We start from the raw sequence: 19,618 nt of genomic DNA on the forward strand, positions 1-19,618 counted from the left end.
AGGTATCTAAATAAACATTTACAGAATATTTCTGTATAAATACCTCATTTCACAACGTATGTATCTACGATTTATAGTCCGATGCAGATAATATACGGGAAGCAATCTCTAAAATTTGGTGGGTGTGGCTTATACACCGGTGCGCTCTACAGTTGGGAAAATACAGTAAGTAAAGAAGAGCAGGCAGCCGCTCACACGTTCCCATACTTTCTGTAACATCCAGGAAGAAATGTCTGCCAGATTAAAAATGTCTTAACCATAATCTACATGAAGAAGACAAATGTTTTTATTGAAATGTTGGCAATATTTCAGGGTACCTAACAAGGAAACCTTACAATGAATGAAATCCATAAACTACTATAAAATTGTCTAAACTTAAGTAGACAGCAATGTTGGGAAGTGTCTTATCTTTACACATTTTCAGGAGATTTGCCATATTTTGAAAAGCAAATGTTGATGTTCTTCTTAGACATGCGTAATAAAGGTGTTTGTTTTGCTGCTAAATTAAACACAATATTAGCACTGCTACTTGTCTCCCATTTTGTTAAAAAAAAAAAAGTTTGTCCAGCTGATACTATTTATGTTGAAATAAATTTTACTGCACATCAACATCGGTTCAAAATATCAATAATCGGCCTTATATAATAATCGGTATTGGTTTCGACCCTAAAAAAAACATATTGTCAATCTCTAGTCTCCATGACTTATTTTAGGTTTCTTGACCTCGTGTGAGACTACAAAGTGACTAAATCCTGCCTGCTTTTTTATTGCATGTTTTATTTGTGTTGGAGAGGCAGCCATCCTCCCCATGTCTGTAAGTCTTCGCCATGAAGTGCAGCGGTTTGGGCGATAGCGTCACTTATTGGAGTCCGCGGGGACAGGCTGCACGCCACAAAGCGTTGGTCTTGTCCAGCTTCCTCTGAGAGTAAGACAATCCCTCTTCTTAGGAGTGGAAGTCAGACTTAAGACAACACACAAAGTGACTGCAGAAAGCCACAAAATGGCCAAGAGCCGTCAATTTGGTTAGCAACTGACTTCAAGTGTTCTACAACAAGCATGCATCCATTCTGCTTTACACTTGGTGTGCTCTCACCACTAACACAAATCTTTGATTTAACCGATTGTATTCAAAACTCGGTGTAGTTGTGCAGCTTTGGCCAAAATGAAAACAATGATTGTTTATTACGATTAGAGAAAAGCTTGGATTTATAATATAATTCTTTGATTAATCGTTAATGAGTTGATAAAATGTATCAAATATTGACCCCATAACAGATGGTAAAACAAGTTAAGCATAAAATACTTGAAAAGAAATTGAAAGGTAAGTAGAAGGTAAAATAAGGTATTATAATATAATTAAAGGTAAAACAAGATACAAGAAGGTGAAACAAGATAAAGGACAGTGAAATAAGGAAAATAAAAGTTAAATGGACTAAACGACTCAAAAGTAGGTAAATAATAGGTAAAATAAGGAATATAGAAGGTAAAATAAATTAGAAGGTAAAAGTAGTAAATAGAAGTTAACATGAGGTAAACAGTAGGTAAAATAAGAAATATGTAAGGTAAAACAAGATAAATAGTAGGTAAAACTAGTAAATATAAGGTAGAAGAATGTAAAAGAATGAATATAGAAGATAAATGTAAGGTAAATGTAAAAACCACGTTTCCATATGAGTTGGGAAATTTTGTTAGATGTAAATATAAACGGAATACACTGATTTGCAAATCCTTTTCAGCCCATATTCAAATGAATGCACTACAAAGACAATATATTTGATGTTCAAACTCATGCACTTTTTTTTTTTTTTGCAAATACTAATTCACTAAGAATTTCATGGCTGCAACACGTGCCAAAGTAGTTAGGAAAGGTCATGTTCACCACTGTGTTACATCACCTTTTCTTTTAACAACACTCAATAAACGTTTAGGAACTGAGGAAACTAATTGTTAAAGCTTTGAAAGTGGAATTCTTTCTCTTTCTTGTTTTATGTAGAGCTTCAGTCGTTCAACAGTCCAGGTTCTCCACTGTCGTATTTTACGCTTCATAATACACAGCACATTTTCGATGGGAGACAGGTCTGGATTGCAGGCGGGCCAGGAAAGTACCTGCACTCTTCTTTTACGAAGCTACGCTGTTGTAACACGTCCTGAATGTGGCTTGGCATTGTCTTACTGAAATAAGCAGGGGCATTCATGAAAAAGACGGCGCTTAGATGGCAACATATGTTGTTCCAAAACCTGTATGTACCTTTCAGCATTAATGGTGCCTTCACAGATGAGTAAGTTACCCATGCCTTGGGCACTAATGCACCCTCATACCATCACAGATGCTGGCTCGATAACAGTCTGGATGGTTCGCCTCCCCTTGGGTCTGGATGATTAATCATAGATAACAATTAACCAATGATTAATCAAAAATAATCATTAGCCAATTATCAATCAGAAACAATCATTAACTAATGATTAATCATACATAATCATAACCAATGAATAATGTGGTGATATCCTTTTGAGATTGATAAGGTATCGAAGGTCACGGTCATTCAATGTTGGTTTCCGGCCATGCCGCTTACGTGGAGTGATTTCTCCAGATTTTCTGAACCTTTTGATGATATTATGGACCGTAGATATTGAAATCCCTAAATTTCTTGCAATTGCACTTTGAGAAACGTTCTTAAACTGTTTGACTATTTGCTCACGCAGTTGTGGACAAAGTGGTGTACTTCGCCCCATCCTTTCTTGTGAAAGACTGAGCATTTTTTGGGAAGCTGTTTTTATACCCAATCATGGCGCCCACCTGTTCCCAATTAGCCTGCACACCTGTGGGATGTTCCAAATAAGTGTTTGATGAGCATTCCTCAACTTTATCAGTATTTATTGTCACCTTTCCCAACTTCTTTGTCACGTGTTGCTGGCATCAAATTCTAAAGGTAATGGTTATTTGCAAAAAAAAAATGTTTATCAGTTTGAACATCAAAAATTTGTAGCATATTCAGCTGAATAGATAGATAGATAGATAGATAGATAGATAGATAGTATTTTATTTATTCCGTCAGGAGAGTTCCTTCAGGAAAATTAAAATGTTCAGCACAATCCCATTCAAGATCAGACAGACATTACAGGGAGACAGAACAGGATCGCTGACGGGTCTGCCGGCTTCCAGCGCCCCTTACAAAAAAGATGACGGGTCTGCCGGTTTCCAGCGCCCCTTACAAAAAAGATGACATACAGGTAAACAAGGAGGGGGGGAGAAAAAAATAGAAGATTAAAATAAACTTAAAAAATCGGTCTTAGCCTAGGCCCTGGAGTGGGGGTGCAGACTGAGGCCAAGGGGAAGAAAAAAACAAACAAACAAAAAAAACAACTCATAGCCATAGTACACATCCCTCTTCCATGTGTGTAAGAGGGAAACATCAAACATCAAAGAACACAGAGGACATTAAAGCAGCAGATACAACCAGACACTTCTACATACAGCTATGAATAAAAAGTAAAATAAACATATCCACTGTGGGTTGAATGTGATTTGCAAATCATTGTATTCCGTTTATATTTACATCTAACACAATTTCCCAACTCATATGGAAACGGGGTTTGTATATGGTGCGAAGTTTACATTGTTTGACCAGGTAGAGGGCGGGACTCCACCTTGAATCTTACTTAGAGTGGGCACACTTTTAGCTTAGTGGTTCTCAAACTTTCTTTGCTCTCCAACAGTAAATGACAGTTGATTTAATATTACACACAGTTTGAAAAGTAACATTGTGTTTAAATATTTAATTATGTGATTCTTTGGGTACTGTTAGATGAAAATTACTCTTTTAGACAGTTGCTCCACTTTCCTTCATGTTGAATTACCGCCCCTGCTGGTGAGACGAAGGTACTCATGGCAACCCGCCTGTCTTCCTGTCAGGTCGCGGCGAGTGCCACTGCGGCGAGTGCAAGTGTCACGTCGGCTACGTGGGGGACAACTGCAACTGCTCCACGGAGACGGCATCCTGCATGGCTGACGACGGGCAGCTGTGCAGCGGGCGGGGCCACTGCGTGTGCGGGCGCTGCCAGTGCACGCAGCCCGGCGCCTTCGGAGACGCCTGCCAAAAGTGCCCCACCTGCCCGGACGCCTGCGACAGCAAAAGGTACACGCACACTAAAGTTGTGAAATACACGTGTATACGTAGAAAAGTAGGAATAAAGATGGTAAACAGTATGCACTTCAAACAAATCGAGCAAACAGTACTCTACATAAACTATATATTAAATATAGTAAACAATACTCTACTGAGCATAAACTATATATAAAATATAGTGAACATATGTAAAGTATATATGTATACAATCTAGTAAACAGTACTCTACATAAACTATATATAAGATATAGTAAACATCCATTAATTATATATGTATATAGTCTAGTAAACAGTACTCTACATAAACTATATATACAATCTAGTAAACAATTCTCTACATAAGCTATATTTAAAATATAGTCAACGTACATAAAATATATTTGTATAAAGTATATATGCCGTACAGTAAACAACTATGTATAAAACACTGTCTGGTAAACTGTATACATAAAAACTATGTATTAAATATAGGAAAATGTATACATTAAAAACTATGTACAATATATATTAAGCTATGCATGAAATGAAGTAAGCTGTTTATACATAAAACATATTTTTAACAGTATATACATAAAAAGTTTGTATAAAATATAGTAAACTGTATGTATATATGTATATTTATATATATACATATATATGTGTGTATCTGTGTGGATATATATATAATATATATATATATATACACAGTATATATATATATATATATATATATATATATATATATATATATATAGTATATACTAGGGGTGTGGGAAAAAATCGATTTGAATATGTTGTACGATTCAGAATCGATTCTCATTTTTTTAAAAATCAAATTTTTTAATTTTTTTTTTGTATTTCTTTTTTTTTAATCAATCCAACAAACAACTACACAGCAATACCATAATAATGCAATTCAATTCCAAAACCAAACCTGACCCAGCAACACTCAGAACTGCAATAAACAGAGCAATTGAGAGTAGACACAAACACTGCACCGAACAAAGCAAAAGTAGTGAAACAAAAATTAATATTATCAACAACATGATCAATATTATTTATAATTTCAGCATAGCAGTGAATAAAAATCCCTCATTGACATTATCATTAGACATTTATGAAAACATTTTTAAAAAAAAGAACAATAGCGTCACAGTGGCTTACACTTGCATCACCTCTCATAAGCTTGACAACACACTGTGTCCAATGCTTTCACAAAGATAAAATAAGTCATATTTTTGGTTCGTTTAATAGTTAAAACAAATTTACATTATTGCAATCAGTTGATAAAACATTGTCCTTTACCATTATAAAAGCTTTTTTAAAAAAAATCTACTACTCTGCTAGCATGTCAGCAGACTGGGGTAGATCCTGCTGAAATGTATTGAATGAATACAGAATCGTTTTGAATCGGAAAAATATTGTTTTTGAATCGAGAATCGCGTTTAATCGAAACAATCGATATATTATCGAATCGCGACCCCAAGAATCAATATTGAATCGAATCGTGGGACACCTAAAGATTCGCAGCCCTAATATATATATATCCATCCATCCATCCATCCATTTTCTACCGCTTATTCCCTTTTGGGGTCGCGGGGGTCGCTGGCGCCTATCTCAGCTACAATCAGGCGGAAGGCGGGGTACAAGTCTCCACCTCATCGCAGGGCCAACACAGATAGACAGACAACATTCACACTCACATTCACACACTAGGGCCAATTTAGTGTTGCCAATCAACCTATCCCCAGGTGCATGTCTTTGGAAGTGGGAGGAAGCCGGAGTACCCGGAGGGCACCCACGCATTCACGGGGAGTACATGCAAACTCCACACAGAAAGATCCCGAGCCTGGATTTGAACCCAGGACTGCATGACCTTCGTATTGTGAGGCAGACGCACTAACCCCTCTGCCACCGTGAAGCCATATATATATATATATATATATATATATATATATATATATATATTTATATTTATTTATTTATAAACTCTGATATAGTAAACCGTATATACAAAAACTCAAATGTAGTAAACAGTAGATATATAAAAACTCAATAAAAGATAGTAAACAAGTATATACATTAAAACAGCGCTGTACAAAGTAAAAAAATAAAATAAAAACAGTGGTTCACTTCTTTTTACACTTGTATGACAAGTTAATGATGTTAAATGTGACTTCAAACAAAGTTTGACCCTGGAACAGATTCCTAGGAGGTGAACAGTGTCTTACAACATATTCTTGTGTCCTCAAAGGTTCTAACAAGAGTGATGCTTCACGTCAAGGGTTACATTTCAAGAAGTGATTTTATTTTGAAAGAAACTTCTTCCTGCAGAGAATGCGTGGAGTGTCATCTGCTGAAGTCGGGACATCCGTCAGACAACCAGACATGTCAGCAGCGCGTGTGCAAGGATGAAATAGTCACAGTGGACGCTCTCAGTGAGTAAACAATCTTTGGATACTTCCTGTAATCAGTAAACTAAGTTAAGATAATCCACGTCATGCAGGTCAGCTGTGAAGAAATATGAAACATCTTTTGTCTCCTCAAGTCATAATAATACAAGTATTTGTATATATTTTCAAAAATTATATTAACGTTATTAATCCTCTAAAAAAGAGGAGATTAATCTGCCTTAGCATAAACATTAAACATATTATACAATATATAATGCATGTATTACTGTTTAATGTATTTATTGTATTTTATAATTATTTTATATTTTGTATTATAAATTTGAAATTATTGTGTGTCTTTGATCAACAATGTTGATTCATTAGGTCATGATTAATTAATGGTTAGTCATTGGTTAATGATTATTAGTCATTGACTCATGATTATTAAAATTAATCATTGGTTCATGATGTTTTTATTAATAATCATTGGCTAATTGTTATTTATGATTAATATTTTGTTAATGCTTATTTATGATTGATAATTTGTTAATGGTTATATATGATTATTCATTGGTTTATGATGTTTTTATTAATAATCATTGGCTAATTGTTATTTATGATTAATATATTGTTATTGGTTATTTTTGATTAATAGTTTGTTAATGGTTATTTATGCTTAATCATTTAATGATTGTAATTAATCATTGGTTCATGATTACTTACGATTAATAATTGGCTAATGATTATTTATTATTAATCATTGGTTAATTGTTATTTACGATTAATCATTGCTATGTATTAGTTATGATTAATCATTGGTCGCAGAGTTTGCTTTGTGGACTTGTCGAAGGCATTCGACCGTGTATCCGGGGAAGTCCTGTGGGGAGTGCTCAGAGAGTATGGGGTAACGGACTCTCTTATTGTGGCGGTCTGCTCCCTGTATGATCAGTGTCAGAACTTAGTCCGCATCGCTGGCAGTAAGTCGGACCCGTTTCCTGTTCATAACTTTTATGGACAGAATTTCTAGGCGCAGTCACGGCGTTGAGGGTATCTGGTTAGGTGGCTGCAGGATTAGATCTCTGCTATTTGCAGATGATGTGTTCCTGATGGTTTCATCTGGCCAAGATCTTCAGCTCTCATTGGATCGGTTCGCAGCCGAGTGTGAAGCGACTGGGATGAGAATCAGCACTTCTAAGTCCGAGTCCATGGTTCTCGCCCGGAAACGAGTGGAGTGCCATCTCCGGGTTGGGGTGTAGATCTTGCCCCAAGTGGAGGAGTTCAAGTACCTCGGAGTCTTGTTCACGAGTGAGGAAAGAGTGGGTCGTGAGATCGACAGGCTGATCGGTGCGGCGTCTTTAGTAATGCGGACGCTGTATCGATCCGTTGTGGTGAAGAAGGAGCTGAGCCGGAAAGCAAAGCTCTCAATTTACCGGTCGATCTACGTTCCCATCCTCACCTATCGTCATGAGCTTTGGGTCATGACAGAAAGGACAAGATCACGGTTACAAGCGGCCAAAATTAGTTTCCTCCGCCGGGTGGCGGGGCTCTCCCTTAGAGATAGGGTGAGAAGCTCTGTCATCCAGGAGGAACTCAAAGTAAAGCCGCTGCTCCTCCACATCGAGAGGAGCCAGATGAGGTGGTTAGGGCATCTGGTCAGGATGCCACCCGGACGCCTCCCTAGGGAGGTGTTTTGGGCACGTCCGACCGGTAGGAGGCCACGGGGAAGACCCAGGACACGTTGGGAAGACTATGTCTCCCGGCTGGCCTGGGAACGCCTCGAGATCCCTCGGGAGGAGCTGGACGAAGTGGCTGGGGAGAGGGAAGTCTGGGCTTCCCTGCTTAGGCTGCTGCCCCCGCGACCCGACCTCAGAAAAAGCGGAAGAAGATGGATGGACGGATTAATCATTGGTTAATGATTATTTATGATTAATCATTGGTTAATGATTATTTATGATTAATCATTGGCTAATTGTTATTTATGAATAATAATTAGCTAATTGTTGTTTATGATTAAACATTGGTTTATAATTATTCATTGGTTAATGATTATTTATGATTAGTCATTGCTTAATGATTATGATTAGTCATTGGTTTGTGAATATGTATCATTAATGATTGGTTTGTGATTAATTATCATTAATCATTGGTTTGTGATTAATTATCATTAATCATTGGCTAATGATAATGATTAATCATTGACTAATGATTATCAATGATTAATAATTGGTTAATTATGATTATTAATTGGTTAATGATTATTTGGATTAGTTTTTGGTTAATGATTATTTATGATTTATCATCGTCTAATTGTTCTTTACGATTAATCATTGGTTTATGATTATTCATTGGTTATGATTATGTATGATTAATCATTAATTAATGATTGTTTCTGATTAATAATTGGCTAATGATTATTTTTGATTAATCATGTACCAATGATTACGATTAATCATTGGTTAATTGTTATTTCTGATTAATCATTGGTTAATAATTATTTATCATTAATCATTGTGCGTGATTATCATTAGTCATTGGTTCATGATTATTTATCATCAATCATTGGTTCATGATTATTTATCATTAATCATTGTTTGACACAATTGGGAATGCACTTCTTGTTTACAACCAGAGGAGGTGCTGTTGAGTGTGACATGTTAAATATTAATATGAAGAATATACTTTCAAATGTTGCCAATAAAGCGAGGTTAGTTAGCATGTGACCTGCGAGCTGTGTCATTACTACAAGTTACTCTCTGCAGTTGAGTAAAGGAACATCTTGTGTTTTGCAAAGAAACATGGAATAAACAACATCTGCATATTAATTTCAATTATAAGGAGATTTTGTGATGACATGACCATAAAAGGTTGAATTTTAACTTCCTGTATGTATTTGATGCTCTCATTCATATTCATGTTGTGTAAACCCATAAAAAAGTTCCGCATTTATTCATATTTTATTTTTAACATTTGACTTATTGTATATATTTTAGCCATGAAAGAACCTTTCTCATGGATAATAAAACGTGAGAATGTGGCAAGATGAAGATGATGAGGGTGTACCTAATGTTATGTCTGGTAGAAACGGAGGAGCCGGGCGCCGTCTTGTGCGTCTACAAGACAGACGACGACTGCGTGATGAAGTTCACGTATTTGGAGCACGCCAGCGGACGAGCGGTGCTGACGGCGCTGAGGGAAGCAGGTACGCACTTCCTGATTGGTCCATTTAGGATTAATTGATCACCTTTACCACCCAACTTAAACAAACACTAACATCGCTCAAAATCAATATCTGAACAAGTCAAATCTACAAACCTATAGTAACTATCAACTTCAATTATTATACATTTTATATTACATGTTGTATTTATATGAATAACATTTAAATGCTATACACTATGTACAGTGCTATTAATACATCACATGTAATTATTATATAATATATTATAAATGTTACATTAAATTATTATACAAATACTACAATACTATTATGTTCAAGATATGATATATATATATATAGAATAGAATAGAAAGTACTTTATTGATCCCTGGGGGAAATTCAGCACCACAGTTCGCTCACAATAGACTATAATAATAATAAATAATATATAACATATATTATATATATAATATATGAATAGTATAAATATATTCTACATTTAAGTGCTGTCAAGAAGGAACATATGCATTATACAGTCTGATGGCTGTCGGTATGAAGGACCTCCTGTGTCGTTCCGTGTATATATATATATATATATATATATATATATATATGTGTGTATATATATGTATACACACATATGCATATATATATACACACACACACATATGCATATATATATATATATATATATATATATATATATATATATATATATATACACACATATGCATATATATATATACACATATATATTATACACACAACCATTGTTGATACATTACCTTATACAGTACATCATAAATTACAATATTTATTTTATTTTTTAAAGTTTTATTAATTAAATATATATTTAATAGACTTATCATACAGTATATACGGTATTAATATCACATTCAAATATTTGTTTTTTATCCAATATTATAAATATTACATGAAGTTATCATAAAATATATACTGTACTCTTATGTACAGTACATATACAGTACAATTAATGCATCACATAAAATGATCATAAAATACCATCATAGTACAAAAAGTACTCATTTAAATATGTAACATGAAATTATTACACAGTATGTAGAGTACTATTAGATAGTTGGATAGTACTTTATTGATTCCTTCAGGAGACTTATTAATATGTGACACCAAATTATTATAGAGTATTCTATTTTTTATTGTGTTTTTTTATTTTAGTGTTGTATCTATGTACAATTAGTGAATTAGATGAAATTTTATTATGAAAGTTTTGTATTTATTTATAGTATATTTTATTTACTTTATCATTATAGTGTTGTACTATTTATAATTAGTGTATTATACTTATTTTTTTGTGTATTTATTCATAAAAAAGTGTTACATATTTATTCAATAATAGTGTTGTACTTAATTATAATTACTTTATTGTATCTGTTTTATTTGTTTTTTTATATATTTATTTTTTGTTATAGTGTTGTATTTATTTATAAATAGTGTATTATATTTAATCATTATAGTGTGTATTTATTTTTAAAAAGTGTCATATAAGGAGCTGAGCCGGAAAGCAAAGCTCTCAATTTACCGGTCGATCTACGTTCCCATCCTCACCTATCGTCATGAGCTTTGGGTCATGACAGAAAGGATAAGATCACGGGTACAAGCGGCTGAAATGAGTTTCCTCCGCTTTGTGGCGGGGCTCTCCCTTAGAGATAGGGTGAGAAGCTCTGTCATCCAGGAGGAACTCAAAGTAAAGCCGCTGCTCCTCCACATCGAGAGGAGCCAGATGAGGTGGTTCGGGCATCTGGTCAGGATGCCACCCGAACGCCTCCCGAGGTAGGTGTTTAGGGCACGTCCAACCGGTAGGAGGCCACAGGGAAGACCCAGGACACGTTGCGAAGACTATGTCTCCCGGCTGGCCTGGGAACGCCTCGGGATCCCCCGGGAAGAGCTGGACGAAGTGGCTGGGGAGAGGGAAGTCTAGGCTTCCCTGCTTAGGCTGCTACCCCCGCGACCCGACCTCGTATAAGCGGAAGAAAATGGATGGATATTTATTTTAATATAGTATCGTATTAATGGTGTTTGATATTTGTTCTATTATAAAGTTGTATATATTTATAATTAATGTTTTATATTGATCATTATAGTGTTGTATTTAATTATGATTAGTGTATTTGTTTTGATATAGGGTTGTATTTATTTATAATTAGTGTATTATATTTGTTTTGAAATAGTATTTATTTATAATTAGTGTATTATATTTGGTTTGATATAGTGTTGTATTTATTTATAATTTCTGTATTATATTTAATCAAAGTAGTGTTGTATTCATTTAAAATTTGTGTATTATCTTTATTATAGTGTTTTGTAGTGTATTATATATATTTTATTATAGTTTTGTATTTAATTATATTACTTTAATATAGTGCATTTAGATGGATAGTACTTTGATTCCTTCTGGAGAGTTCCCTCAGGAACTTTAATTCAACCATATATATTTGAATACAGCGTTGTATTTAATTATATATATTATAATATTGTTGTATTTATTTATATCATTTTAATAATAATGATAAGTAATTTATTTATTCATCATTTATCATAATATAGTGTTGTATTTATATTTATTTTAATATACTGTATTTAATTATTTTTTTAATATAGTGTTGTATTTAACTATAGTGTATTTGGGCCTACCGAGGATGTCGTAGTGGTTTGTGCAGCCCTTTGAGACACTAGTGATTTAGGGCTATATAAGTAAACATTGATTGATTGATTGATTGATTGAAATATAGTGTTGTATTTATTTATAATGAGTGTATTTTAATATAGTGTTGTATTTATGTATAGTTAGTGTATAACATTAATCTTTGTAGTGTTGTATTTAATTATAGTTAGTCTATTGTATTCATTTTATTTTAGTGTTTTGTAGTGTACTAAATATATATATATTATTATAGTGTTGTATTTATTTATAATTAATGTATTATTTATTGTAATATAGTGTTGTATTTAGAGTTAGTGCATTATATTTATTTTAAGTGTTGTATTTATAATTACTGTATTATATTTATTTTAAAATAGTGTTGTATTTAATTATAATTAGTGTATAGTATTTATTTTGATATAGTGTTGTTTTGAATTATATTTATTTTATTATAGTGTTGTAATTAGGGTATTATATTTATTTTATTATAGTGTTGTATTATATTTATTTTAATATAGTGTTGTATTTTATTATAATTAGTGTATAGTATTTTTGACTTATTCTGATATAGGAGAAACAGTAGTATTGTATTATTACTGCCATGTGACGTAACCATGACGATGATGTGTCAGAGTGTTCCGGCGGTCCAGACGCGCTGATGGTCCTGCTAGCAGTGGTTGGCAGCATCCTGCTGGTGGGCGTGATCTTGCTGGCCGCCTGGAAGATGGTCATCACGGTGCACGACCGCCGGGAGTTTGCGCGCTTCCAGAGCGCTCGCTCCCGTGCACGCTACGAGGTGGTAAGTGTGCGGCAAAAAGGACCCCTATCTGAGAGGCGGCCGTGTCTGACGCCTGCGCTTCGTGTCCCGCAGGCCTCCAACCCACTGTACAAGCAACCCGCCTCGGCCGCCTTCGTGGAACTGGACTTTGACCCCTACGCCAAGTCCTACAACGGGGCGGTCCACTGACGCACGTTTTGATGGGCGGGCTGGACACGCCCCCTCTATTACAAGAATGCGCGCGCTAACTGGCAGGGCCTCTGAGTGGAGCTAAGCTGGCACGTTAGCGGTGTTGATTTTGACACAAACTTCCTCCTATTGTGCCTTTTCCCGGAAATGACTTTCTTCCGCTTCCTGATTGGCGACACAAAGCTCACTGGAAATACTCCCAGTCCAAGAAGTACCGTGAGTATGTTGGAAGTAGGAGTGACTCTGCACTTTTTTATCTCCCACTTTTACTCAAAACATCAAACTGCTCAGCGTTCACAAAGAAAGTATACAAAGTACAACAGTAAACTTTCATTTGAGGTACATTTTACTGGCTGAAGTACAATATTAATAATTCAACATTCATCTTAACTTATCTTTAGTCGCAACAGAAACTGTACTAAGCAGGAAGCTAAACATAGAATCTCTTCAGTGCTATCGCTAGCTAGCGAGGACTATGACGCCCTCACGCTTGGCTACACACTTCAGTTTTTTACCTCTCATTTCTATTCGTTTTCACTACAGCAAGGAATGAAAAACATAAAACCGCTCAGTTTTTTATCTGGAATAAAAAGTACAAGAGCTACAATGCAAATACAACAGTAAAAGTATATCGTGTTTGCTAGCTAGCTAGGACTATGTTGTCCTCGCGCTTTGTTACACTCTTCAGTTTTTGATGTCTCACTTCCATTAATTTTCACCACAGCAAGGAATAAAAAACATAAAACCTCAGTTTTTGATCTGGTATAAGTTTTACAAATGAAGTAAAAAAGATAAAATAAAATTTAAAAAAGTACAATAGCCACAGTGCAAATACAACAGTAAACGTCTATCTGTAGTACATTTTACTGGTTTAAGTACAATTTTAATAACTCAACATTCATCTTAACCTATCTTTCATCACATATTTCAAAAGAAATGTTTCCAAGCAAGAAACTAACCATAGCGTTTCTTTAGCATTAGCGAGCGAGCTGGCTAAAACTCCTGCTGTATCACATCTTAACCTGTCAGCACAAACCTAGGAAATTACTACAGCTTTAACACTTTGAGTCGTGAAAAAAATTACAAAAATAAAGTATGTGCATTCAAATTGTTCGGATAGCAATATGATGTTGGAAGTTGCGTAATCATGTGGAGTGAAAATTGAGATGAAAATGGCAGCTTCAAAATTTAATAATGAACTATGTAGATGGATGAAATTTCTTTTAAATTTAAAGTGGGCTTGTCTTTAATTTCAGGTTGTTGTCAATACTTTGGCGAACCGAAAAATGGAGAAATGTTAAAACTACATTTTGGGGGGAAAAAACTTGACTCACACTTCCTGTCCCTCGCCTAAATGTGCACTGATTGGGAACGAAAATTGCGGTACAAAAACATGTTTGGTTGCACCTTCATTAAATATTGTGAAAACAACAAATGCTAAGCTAACATATTAGAAAAGCTCATTAATAATTTGTTATTTTTACAAAATGCTGAAGAACAATAAAAAGGACTTTGGGCTGAAAATGGCCCCCAGGTTGCAGTTTGGAGACACCTACAATTGTTTTTAAGATGGTAATGCACATGACAGGATGACGTTTAGAGTGTGTGTGTGTTGTATTAGTGTCACATGTAAATACACCATGCACACTTTGTATGATAACACATGTTTGTGTCGTGCTACACAACAACACAATAAATGAGCTTGTTTGAGGTGACCTTACAATGTGTGTGTTTTACCTTTTTGGATGTTTTACACCTCTGTGGATTTATTATGGGAATAATTGAATAGCTGAGAAAGAAAATACTTGAAATATAAAAAAACCTATATCAGCAGTTTATTAGCTTTGCAATGATCACACAACACAAAAACACAAAGGCTGCCAAGTCCTATTAAAAACATTCTCTCCGAAAATATTACTAAATATCAGAAATATGGAACTATTCTACCTCAAATTATGACTAAATATCAGAAATATGGAACTATTCAACTTCAAAACATTACTAAATATCAGAAATAAAGTATTGTACCTCAAAACTTTACTAAATATCAGAAATATGGAACTATTGTTCCTCAAAACATTACTAAATATCAAAAATATGAAACTATTCTTCAAAACATTACTAAATATCAAAAATATGAAACTATTCTTCAAAACATTACTAAATATCAGAAATATGAAACTATTTTAACTCGAAACAGTACAAAATATCAGATATAAAACTATTCAACTTTCAAATATTGATAAATATCAGAAATGTGAAACTATTCTACCTCAAAATATTACTAAATATATGAAACTATTCTTCAAAATATTAGATTTTAGAAACACTATTGTATTTTAAATATCAGGAATATGATACTAATATGTAAAAACTATCAGAAATGTGAAACAATTGTACCTCAATTTCATCATCATTTGCAAATATTATCAAGTATTATATCACAATTTAAGTACTTATCAGAAATATAAATCATCGATAAATCAATGTTTATATAGCCCTAAATCACAAGTGTCTCAAAGGTCTGCACAAGCCACAGCGACATCCTCTGTACAGAGCATGCAAAAGGGCAAGGAAAAACTCACAACCCAATGGGACGTCAATGTGAATGACTATGAGAAACTTTGGAGAGGACCGCAGATTTGGGTAATGATCTCAGCGTCGCTAGTGGACAAAATGGAATGTTAATTTTAGCGATATTACGGAGATGAAAGAAGGCCGTTTTAGTAACACTCTTAATTTGTTACTCAAACGAGAGAGTTGGATCGAAGATAATACCTAGATTCTTTACCGAGTCGCCTTGTGTAATTTGGTTGTCAAATGTTAAGGTGGTATTATTAAATAGGTGTCGGTGTCTAGCAGGACCAATAATCAGCATTTCCGTTTTCTTGGCGTTGACTTGCAAAAAGTTAGCGGACAGCCATTGTTTAACTTCTTTAAGACACGCCTCCAGCTCCTGAAATATAAAACTATTTTCTCAACACATTACTAAATATTTGACATATGGAATTATTGTACCTCAAAACATGACTAAATATCAGAAATATGGAGCTATTCTTCGTCAAATTATTACTAAATATCAGAAATATGAGACCATTCTACCTCAAAACATTTCTAAATAGCAACTATTATATCAAAATTTAACTACATATCAGAAATATGAAACTATTCTTCTTCAAACATTACTTAATATCAGAAATATAAAACTATTTTACTTTAAAATATTGCTAAATATCAGAAATATGGAACTATTGTTAAGTTAAAGTACCAATTATTGTCACACACACACACTAGGTGTGGTGAAATGATCCTCTGCATTAGACCCATCACCCTTGATCACCCACTGGGAGGTGAGGGGAGCAGTGAGCAGCCGCACCCTTGAATAATTTTTGGTGATATAACCCCCAATTCCAACCCTTGATGTTGAGTGCCAAGCATGGAGGTGCCAAGCATGGAGGTAATGGGTCCCATTTTTATAGTCTTTGGTATGACTCAGCCGGGGTTTTAACTCAGGGCGGACACTCTAGCCACAACGCCACTGTACCTCAAAACATTACTAAATACCACAAATACAGAGCTATACTTCCTCAACTAATTACTAAATAACATAAATATGGAGCTATTCTACCTCAAAATATTACTAAATATCAGAAATATGGAACTATTGTAACTCAAAACATTACTGAATATCAGAAATATGAAACCATTCTACATTACGTCATGCTTTCTTTTTAAACGTTCCTCTGCTGCCATCTAGTGGACAGAAGGTCTGTACAATCCCACAGTTAAAGTTAAAGTACCAATGATTGTCACACACACACTAGGTGTGGCGAAATTTGTCCTCTGCATTTGACCCATCCCCTTGTTCACCTCGTGGGAAGTGAGGAGAGCAGTGAGCAGCAGCGGTGCCGCGCCCAGGAATCATTTGTGGTGATTTTACCCCCCATTCCAACCCTTATGCTGGGTGCCAAGCAGGGAGGTAATGGGTTCCATTTTTATAGTCTTTGGTATGACTCGTTTTACAGTTGATGTCCAATATTTACTTGTTGTACCTATTTACTTTACAAATATATTCATGCTGAATCTTGATTGACACCCAAAAAGGAGTAACAGCACATACATATGCAATATCATGCACTACAGCAGCGCTACACTACTACTGGTACTACAGCTGTAAAGTAAATATTTGACAAAGTTTGTTGTTCCGCATTTAAATCCATATATATATATATATATATATATATATATATATATATATATATATATGTATATGTGTGTGTGTGTATATATATATATAGATATATACACATATATATGTATATATACATATATATGAATTAAAGTGTGTGTGTGTGTGTATGTATATATATATATATATATATATATATATATACATATGTATGTATGTCTTGATTGGATTATCCAGAGAGTAGTGCTCGATACCGTGGTAGAGTGCAATTTGTATGTGTTGGAAAAATCACAAGACTACTTCATCTCTACAGAACTGTTTCATGAGGGGTTCCCTCAATCGTCAGGAGATTTGAGGGACGATTGAGGAAACCCCTCATGAAACAGTTCTGTAGAGATGAAATAGTCTTGTGATTTTTCCCACACACACACACACACACACACATACATATATATATATATATAAAATATACATATATATATATATATATAAAAGAAATAGTTGAATTTCAGTGAATTCTAGCTATGAATATACTCCTCCCTGTCTCCTTTACCACCGCTATTACGGAAGTGAGCGCATGTAAACAGGAAGAGCACCGTCCAATCAGGTTTATCGGAATATCTGTCACGTGACGCTCACCAGCCAACCAGATGGTTCATAGCTGCTGAGTGCAAAGTGGATGTAAACGGAAAAAACGTGATTGTTAGTTACATTTGTTCACACCTAATTGTTTTTTTAAATCGATTATTTTTTATTATTATTCATTAAAGTAGTTTAAAGGTTTTATTTAGCAGAGTAGCATCAACGTCAATGAAACGTTACACCCTGTAGAGGGAGGGTGAGAGCAAGAAAATCTTCCAACAAGAATACAGATTTATTTTAAATGTTTTTTAGGCTTTCTTTGGAACTCAAATATAAGCAAAAGTTAGAATGCAAAATGAAAATTATGTTTTTTTGTTTTTGTTTTACTTGATCAAATTGAACAGCTTGTTTAAATGCAACGCAGGAAACAAATTCGTAATCATAATCTGCTGAGGTTCACTTTGTCCGTGCTCCATTATTGACAGTCAACAGCCTGGAAGAATTACAAAGATCAAAGTGGAAACAAAAGTGCTATTATTATGTTGTTCCTTCAACCCCCAATGGTCTCCATGTGTTCCTGCTGGGAGCCGCAGCAACATTTATCACTCCTCGCTGTGAAGACGTAGTTTTTATACTCACTGTCAAAATGCCTCGCTTCTTCTTTGGCTTCTATCTGATGCCACAACAGAAAAGTACCGCCCAAGGCAAAGAGGAAAAGTGAACCAAATAGCAAAATGAAAACCAGAAGAAATAACAGAGAAAAGGCTCCGGTTGCTTAGTACAATATGGCAAAGTTGACAACAAACACTAAATATCAGTTTATATCGTATCAATTGCACAATAGCTGAGTTTTTTTAAATTAATACATGAAGAGGCTTGCCTCCAGGATACATGCGGCAATATTTCTTCTGCCAAGTATACAGAAGTTAACTTCTTTTTACATTTGTTTTACATCAACAAGACTTTCTCTTCCCCGACCGACCATTCAAGAGTTAGTCCTTTTATGTGGTTATTTAATACTAATAATGCATAGTATCATATTATGATATAGTCAAAGGTAATACCAATGCAGTATAATATAATATAGCTTGATATGATATGTGTAAAATAGTGTAATATATCATATAATACAATAATGTATAATAGTGTAATATGATACAATATAACATAACGTAATATAATGTATTTTTACATAGTATTTTATACATATTTTATATATATACTACATGTTATTGTTCTAATATAATATATTAGTATTATATCTTATGTAATATTACAGTATAATAATAAAGGGTACCACAAAAATGTCAATATTGCCTTTATTTTAACAAAACATCTTAGGGTACAGTAAACATATGTTTCTTATTGCAATTTAGTCCTTAAATAAAATAGTGAACATACAAGACTACTTGTCTTTTAGTAGTAAGTAAACAAACATAGGCTCCTTATTAGTCTGCTGACATATGCAGAAACATATTGTGTCATTTATCATTCTATTATTTTATCAACATTATGAGGGAAAAAGTGTAAAAAAATATTAT

At 34.3% G+C, this 19,618-nt stretch overlaps 1 protein-coding gene across 2 annotated transcripts in view; it reads left to right on the forward strand.

The window, feature by feature from the left end:
• LOC133538129 (integrin beta-5-like) overlaps nucleotides 1-15,029 on the forward strand; it is a 77,301-nt gene extending 62,272 nt beyond the window's left edge. For both annotated transcript variants that reach the window (XM_061879463.1, XM_061879464.1), the window contains exons 12-16: nucleotides 3,914-4,136; nucleotides 6,441-6,544; nucleotides 9,579-9,698; nucleotides 12,972-13,138; nucleotides 13,211-15,029. In XM_061879463.1, the coding sequence (XP_061735447.1) occupies nucleotides 3,914-4,136; nucleotides 6,441-6,544; nucleotides 9,579-9,698; nucleotides 12,972-13,138; nucleotides 13,211-13,306 (710 nt within the window). In that variant the 3' untranslated portion in view covers nucleotides 13,307-15,029. The remainder of the gene's footprint in view (nucleotides 1-3,913; nucleotides 4,137-6,440; nucleotides 6,545-9,578; nucleotides 9,699-12,971; nucleotides 13,139-13,210) is intronic.
• The last annotated feature ends 4,589 nt before the right edge of the window (nucleotides 15,030-19,618 follow it).

The sequence above is a fragment of the Nerophis ophidion genome, linkage group LG19 (assembly GCF_033978795.1).
Source record: "Nerophis ophidion isolate RoL-2023_Sa linkage group LG19, RoL_Noph_v1.0, whole genome shotgun sequence".
In the NCBI taxonomy this organism is placed as follows: Eukaryota; Metazoa; Chordata; class Actinopteri; order Syngnathiformes; family Syngnathidae; genus Nerophis; species Nerophis ophidion.